At 36.3% G+C, this 7,910-nt stretch overlaps 1 protein-coding gene across 1 annotated transcript in view; it reads left to right on the forward strand.

Annotated features, from left to right (window-relative positions):
- The window catches only part of LOC101851441 (endoplasmic reticulum membrane-associated RNA degradation protein), a 23,294-nt gene that overhangs the window by 2,002 nt on the left and 13,382 nt on the right, over positions 1-7,910 (forward strand). The window contains exons 2-7 of the mRNA XM_005108153.3: positions 3,065-3,213; positions 4,095-4,196; positions 4,848-4,937; positions 5,733-5,830; positions 6,387-6,523; positions 7,642-7,756. Of these exons, the coding sequence (XP_005108210.2) occupies positions 3,065-3,213; positions 4,095-4,196; positions 4,848-4,937; positions 5,733-5,830; positions 6,387-6,523; positions 7,642-7,756 (691 nt within the window). The remainder of the gene's footprint in view (positions 1-3,064; positions 3,214-4,094; positions 4,197-4,847; positions 4,938-5,732; positions 5,831-6,386; positions 6,524-7,641; positions 7,757-7,910) is intronic.

Genomic DNA, 7,910 nt, shown 5'->3' on the forward strand with positions numbered 1-7,910 from the left:
CAGCCAATCAGGAAGATGTGTCGTTGTACGTTTAATCGCATATGTGTCCATAGAGCACGGTCATGTAGTGCCGCCCAAACTTTCTAAATGTTCTATTCTGTAAAGCACCCACAAACAGAAAATAAAAGAAGCTCGAAACGATCAAGTGCCAAATCTTTTATCAATACAAATACAAGGTCCTCGCTTGCGCCTTAATAGCCATATATAACTGTATGGTAACCGGTCATTTCGTCCCATAGTCATCTCATCACACCCCAATTATGTGTGACGAAATTCAACTTCCCTCATCTCTCGAAAATTTGGGGCGGGTTACTTCAAGGGAAACGCTGGGCTACTAGCCCCCCTCCCTTATCCTTACATGCACCCGCAATGACAATGGGCGTTTGATGTTTGCAAGTGTGTGATTAAATCCTTGTGGATTTGGGGCGTGACAAAATGACCGTGTGATGAGATGACTTGATGTCTTTACTGCACCGGTGTGACGAAATGACTGGTATTCAACTGTATCTTTATAGCCTTTTGCGCCATAAAACATCTACTATGCCATGCCAAAGTCCGTGCGCTTTAACTTAACATATGTTGTTTAGCAATGGTAGTCTGACCTGTAAATGTCTCGTTGGATTAACCCAAACGATGACGACACTCATAGCGAGTTTGGAGGTACATGTATATTAAGACAGCACATCTCAAATGTTCTCTTGTCAAAACAAAGCCCACAGTAAGCGGTCTAAAAATAAATGTAATCTCAGACTGTACGCTGTATATACCCATAAAATGTGAGCCCCAGAGCAATCCAGCGAGTGCTCATAAGTGAATTGTGATTGGTTCATTGTCTTGCTACTATTTTAAAATTTAGGTCTTGCCCTGACTCTGTGACCAAAGATTTAGCTGGCTCTACTACCGCTGTGACGGTGAACTTAAGTTAGGGGAACGTAGAGTTAAAAAGGTCACTGTATGTTAAGTTGTGCCATCGAATAGTGTTTATTAGCTACCGCTGTGACCGTGAACTTAAGTGAGGTGAACGTAGAGTTAAAAAGGTCACTGTATGTTAAGTTGTGACTTTGAATGGTGTTTAGTGGAATGGTGAAAGTGTTATTACTTGAGTGTTCAATTCCAATGCAAGATGAATGGAATTGATTTCTATCAAACATATTATGTAGTTTTTGGAATAAAAAGGACAAACAAAAAGAATGAAAGTAAAAGCATTAGGTCCTCACCTACACAAAGATATTAAAATTATACACCATTCCATTTACTATGCCCTTGACTGTCTTTAACCTGCTTTAGCTTAATTGTGCATGCCCACTTTTTAGACCCACGAGCCGCCCTTGATTTTTATTGTGAAGGACTCATTTGCGTGGCTAGGGGCCAGTTCCGTAGCAGGGAGCCAGCCAATTGCGTGTCATGTTGCCAATTTCATGGCAAATTTCTATACACATGAAGAGGCTGAATGACATGCACTGTGAGGAATCTTTGCCAGTTTCATATATATATATATATATGTCACTTTGAAGAAAATACTTCCTTGCCAACATTGTGGCAGAAATTGGCGGGGGTATCAATGCATGACTGCACACAATATTGAGCATTGAAGTTGAAGTCCAGATAATAGACTTTGGCTCAGAATGCTCTGTTAGCAAACGTCTTGTGCAATTGTTTCATGATAAGATGAAGGATATATGGCAGTTGCAACTTCATTGCAAGACAAATATGTTGTTATATAAATGCAGAACACTAGAGATGTAACCAGGGATCATGAGACACTCAAAGATAAGAAGGAGGAGAGATAAGGCCAACACAAGAAGGTCATATTAGTGCAGAAGATAGCAAGAGAGAAACAAACACAAAAAAACAAGGAGGAGAGATCAGGACGATAGACATTTGCTAGGGGAAGAAGGAGTTAACCACGCCAGAGCACCCGCCCACCACTCACAGAAGAATCAGAAAACTTCGATGGAGTTGTTGTCGAAGCAACTCTTTCAAAATCTCTGAAAAGTGTTGAAAAGCGTTCTTCATCCTGCAGGAATGACGTCAAGAGAAACAATGTCAAGGATGTGACTTTAACTATACAAAGCATAATGATGAGATTCATCCATGTTATGCAGAGATTTGATTTCCATTAGATAAAGGCCCCTACCCAGTTCAAAGTCTTCATCGATACAAATTATGTTTTGTGGGATACTTTGTTCACTGAAGCTTTTTACTTTGTATGGTGGTGTTTTGACGTTGTCGAATTGCAGGGAGTCTTTTACTGCAAATTTAAAAAAAATTTCTTTCCAATTCAAAGTTTTCAATTTTGTATAGTTAGTTATTAAAGTGTTTTGAATCAGGGAGGGAATTTGAAATAAAGTAAGCCATGCCATAAATAGGAAACTGGTCCCCCAAGAGATCTAATCCATTTGGGTTTCATTCTGTTTCCATACATTTATGTTCTCGGTAATAGTTTACTTACTAACTATAGTGTGCAAAAAGGAGAAATGTGACACATAATTGGCGTGACGTCCTTGCTAAGCCCTTTCAAGAGGAATGCGGTAATAGATTTGGTGCGAAACCTGTTGGTGCAAGCAAAAGTTGAAACGCAATTGGGTCCTCCATGCAATTGGTTCTTATATTATTATCATTATGTATTATATATAGGCCTAATGGAAGGGGAAAAAAATAGAATAGAAATAAAAAACACCTGGCTTTATCTGGCATCTGATCTAGGCATGAGAAGTACTGGGGGTTTAAGTAGTAGGGCATTTGTTCAAAAGTTTGATGCAATCCTGTTTACTGCTTATGAATCGTGTACTTAATAATCGACATGTGTTACAAGATAAATACTTACAGTAACTGTTCCTTACAGTTCAGTATAAGCCAACAAATAAAGTGCCGAAAGGGCCATTTGTACAAAAATACCAAAAAGTCAATTTCCTTTTTCATGAGCATTGATTTATTTGAGAATCTATTCAGATGAGTTACGTGAATGATATGGACTGAATAATATCCGTCTTAAATATCTTTCTTTCATTGTTTTTTTGTTTCTCTTTGTAAGTGCTATTTGTTTATTTTATTCATTCCACAGATTCAGACAACACCGTTCAATACTTTGAAAACTCAGTTCAGGCTCTTGCACCTGTGATCAAGAAATCACAAGATATTCTAAAAAAGATGTCCGTGGATGTGTTCAAAAGAAAGTATAATCAATTTTTTTTGTGGACAGGAAATGAAAACGTAAGCAATGACAGTATTGTTTCATACTCATTTGTTAATCTTATCAAAATTACTTAAATCTAGCTTTCTATGTTGTTATTGTTATAGAACCACATGCAGTGATATATATCAACACTAATTAGTTGAATTAGCCGCTCTCAAAATGTTTAACTGAAAGATGGATTTGATTATTGTTTTGTATTTTTACTGTCATGAATAAGAAAATTCAGTCTTCACTGTATAATATATAATTTTATGTTCAAAGTAATAGAAAGCCAAATCAAAGGAGCCTGGAACAGTTTATTATTAGCCCACGGCATTTTTATCAGCCAAAAACCCCCCCACATTAGATTAGGAATCATGTAGCAAACACTTTTGGGCAATATATTAATTAACAAACATTATTATTCTTACCTTTATACTCTCAGATGTTTTTCTTGCTTATTATAGATGAATATGTGCCGGGACATGGTGGAATTGGGCATTTGTCAGTTTTTGGGCATGTGGAATTATTGGTATCATCTTAGAGCTTGTTCACTTGTCTTGCTTTCAATGAAAAACATATGCTTTTATCTTAGATACAAGTCGAGATGTTGGCAATTGAAGGGGGTGGGGGTCACCTGGTATCAGAGGTAAAATTTGCAAGAAAATGGCCGCCAAATTTGAGTTATTTCTTTAGCTTGAGAGTTTGTGGTGACTGAAAATATACATTTTTTCTGCCTTTATTCAATGTTTTTCCATAAAAATCCATATAGAAATTAGTTTTTAAAGGACATAGAAAGTGTTGAGCAAAAATTCCATAAAAATTCCCAAATCTGCAGAGAAATGCCCGTTTCTTCCTTTTCATTATTTTGACGAGCACTTGATTTCACCACGCTGTCTCACATGTATATGTTTTCCAGGTTTTCATGGATTGCTTCAACATGCTCAGCTTCAGCCATGAAGAGGAGAATATTCTATGTCTGTTGCTGCTGTCAAGTGCCATAGAAAGGGCTTTAGGAAATGTACGATAAGTTTTGTTAAATGCATAATTTACATACATGTCCTTATAACTGCATGCATGTAGTAATATAATGTAGTCTAAATGATTTGGTCCCCAAGTTATTAGCTTAAAGTGAAAAAATAAATTCTTCTTACAGTATACTTGTTAGTTTGTGTAATGATAAGAAAACGGGTCTCCTTTTTGCATTGCTGCTTTTTGATAATGTTTATGTTATAATTAAGAAACTGCAGTTTCTATAGTTTCTATAGCCTTTAGGGTACATTTATGGGAAGCAGTATCTTGAGACACAAAGAACTTTTTGTGAGGTTCCAAGTTGCCTTACACAGCTTTGACTGAGTACAGTGGTTTCAATACACATATAAATTACTGTACATGTTCTGCTTAACACCTTTCTTTCTTTACATCTATTCTCAGTGTTATGCAGTATAGAAACAATTTCTGTACAATAGTACTTTTGATATTTCTTTTAGATATATCATTCCCCCCTTTCAAGACTAAACTTCCACTCGGAATAAACTAAACTTTCTGATGATTTTATTATATTTCCCCTCTTGCTAAGTCCTCCCTTCATTCTCTCTTGCAGGAGCCATTCTTTCACCTAAGAAACACCATACGATTATTGCACCATTACTGTTCTTCCATGTTTTTGTAGGTATATCTTTTGAAAGGCTCCCAGTGCCCAGCCTTACTCAAAGACCTCCTGGCAAGCTCAGAGTTGGGATCTGTCCTGGGATCTTCCACAGTGAGTCATAGTTAGTGTTGATTTTGGAATAACATTATGTAATTATAACTTTACAGTGCATTCTAGCCCATCATGACATGCTCATTAGGAATATGATCTACTCTTATTTGTTTGAAAAGTGGAAAATAAAGTGATACAGACCGACACAGACTATGTGAACACAGGAAATTAAAAAACTGATATAGCTTGTACAATTTGCCATTCCAGGACTGATGTCTCTTTAAATATTTGTTATACAGTTTACCCAAATTATGGATGTGTCAAATACATTGGTCCGTTCTCCATGGTTATCCGTGCTTCACTGCATATTATGAGTGGCTGGGGATCAATTGTAATCAGTATCTAACAGGTAATAAGTACTTTTCAGCTAGTCATATTCAGATGGAGATGTGTGAATGCTACAAGTATATTATAAAGCAAGAGCTTTTCCTTGTTTCACTTATACAAAGTGAAACGGATAACGATCAGTAAGCCTTTGGATGGGATGCTAGTCTCTCCCAGATTTTATACCTTCAGGTGCTGTATTTAGTTTCAACTGTAGAGTGAGGAATAAATTGAATATTATGTCTTATGCAATGTTATTACAACAGCTGCAGAATCCTTCAGAATTTATATTGTGGCCTTTTTTCCCCTTAGTCTGACACCCATGAATACAACATGCAGTACTTTACATGGGAGATAAAGAAACAACTTTTGTTTTCTTAAATGTTTCTTGTTGTATGTTTTTTACTCGAAGTATTGTTTTCTGCCAAATGGGAGAAATAGATAATGAGGTGTTCAATGAATGTTCCTCAGATTCAGATACTGCAAGTGCTGATGGGGCCTCCCATATCTTTGAACTTGAGAAATGTGGCTTGGCATGGATTTTTTTCCGAAGGAGAACTTCCACCAAGGTATGAGGTCATTTTAGGTATATCTTTGCATTTGAATTTTGTGGTTGGTCTATCGGTTTGAATTTGGTGATTTGAGAACATTTTTGAGTACCTGTTCAATAGTTGCTCTTTGTGGCACATCCCTGATTGTTTTTTCAATGGTGATGCAAATGTTTTCTGGCCAGTAGATTGCTTTGTGGGTGCATGAGGAAGCAGGAGGGGGCTTTACCTCTGTTTTGCCAAGCTTAGAAAAGATACTTCCTTTGCAGAATAGGTGAGATGTGTTTTACTGTGGTATTTTTTGTGTTATAGCTGATTGATGTTAGTGAGAATTTTTTGTCAAAGAGACTTTCAACGAGCTTGTAGATTCTTATCTGTTTTAAATGACAGGCTCTTTCAGTATGCAGGCTTTTCCTGAGGAGTCCTTAAGTGGGGCTGAAAAAGCCGTCTCAAATTGGACAGAGTTTTCACTCATCTTTAGTTAAAGTGATAAACTATATGAAAGATATATTTCTAGTTATTTCTTTGAGGGAGACTTTTGTTTACATAATTTTCCTGTCTTTCTTGAATTCTACAGATACATCTATTTCCTTTTGCATATAGTAGCAAGCATTGGAAAACTGCTGGAGAGTCAGAACATCCATGTAGATGATATTCCATTCAGGAGCTTTGTCTCTCTTGCCAGCACAGACGATGTAGCTTACCAATTCCCTCGCAAGTAGAAATTTGACTATGGATTAAAATGTATCATTATACTATAGTGGAATCAGGCGCTCATCAGTTTTTGGGCAAATAGAATTTTGTAGTCTTACAGTTTGTTCATTTGTCTTGTTTCTGATGAAAGAAAAATCCATCTATCTTGAATAGAAGTCGAGACATTTGTGATTGAAGGAGGTGGGGGTTGTCTGGTGACAGAAGTAAAATGAGAGAAAATGGCTCCCAAAGTTTGGTGCCTTCCAAAGCTGGAGAGTCCTGGGAAACTTCAAATTTATATTTTTTGTACCTTTTATCCATGTTAACAAGTAAAATCGACACTAAACATGTTTTTAAATGGACATAAATGGTGTTGAGTCAAAAAAAATTTCAAAAAAAATTTCCCAAATTTCCCAAATTTGAATTGATTATTTCAACAAGCACTTAATTTTATTGCGTCACCACACAAATTCTTTCAAGATGTAGCCATTATCTTAGCAAATGAATTGAGAGACATTGTGATGGTCATAGTGTTTGTTTATGTAACAAAATTTTCCTGTTGTCTAGTCATGCAAACTTGTTTTCAGAAGATGTTTCTGTCCCAGATTGAGTGTCTGGGAGTTTTACTTTTTAAAAAAATCAGCAACACTTCTCGTTTTGCTCTTCGTGTTATACTGAAGAGCTGAAGGCTTGTTATTTTATAATAGATACTTCTGAGATTTTGAGTCTTCCTAAGATGGTTGTAACTATGGTTTGTGGGATATGATAATAGGGCTCTGTGCTGATCAAAATAATGATGTATTAGTGTTTGGTTATGTTCTTGCTCCACAGAATCTTTGCTTACAATGCTTTTGTTGTGTACTCTGTTTTAAGCTTTTTTTCACCTAATTACTGTGACAGAGAAAGTTCTTCCTGATGTGGTTGAACTGTTTTTAAAAAAAATTATATGTAAATTCTTTTTTCTTGTGTGAGTGAAGTATTACTCTCAGTAATAATGGTATCGATGTACAGCTCTCAGAGCTTATACTTGTAAGGGATAGAGCGCTATGTAAATGATATTAATTATTTTTATTATTATCATCGTCATCATCATCATTTTTACTTGAACTCTGACCTTAAATCTGACACATTTGCTGTAGGTATACCTTGTGAAGCTGAACACAGTCTACAACAGGTCATTGTTAAAAGTTGGATGGTGAACCAAACAAACATGCATATGTTCCAGCTGGCATTCAGGTGTTATTCTGAAAAAATGTAAGTCCTGCTATTTATTGGGAAGAGATCTTTGAGTTTTTGTTAGATTTATATTATTGTATACAATTGTGTACTTCGACTGTTAGTACAGTCGAACCTGCTCTAACGGTCATATGCATAAAGCAATCACCTCTACGAACGGTTGCTTCCCACC

This window comes from Aplysia californica, unplaced genomic scaffold (assembly GCF_000002075.1).
Source record: "Aplysia californica isolate F4 #8 unplaced genomic scaffold, AplCal3.0 scaffold00664, whole genome shotgun sequence".
In the NCBI taxonomy this organism is placed as follows: Eukaryota; Metazoa; Mollusca; class Gastropoda; order Aplysiida; family Aplysiidae; genus Aplysia; species Aplysia californica.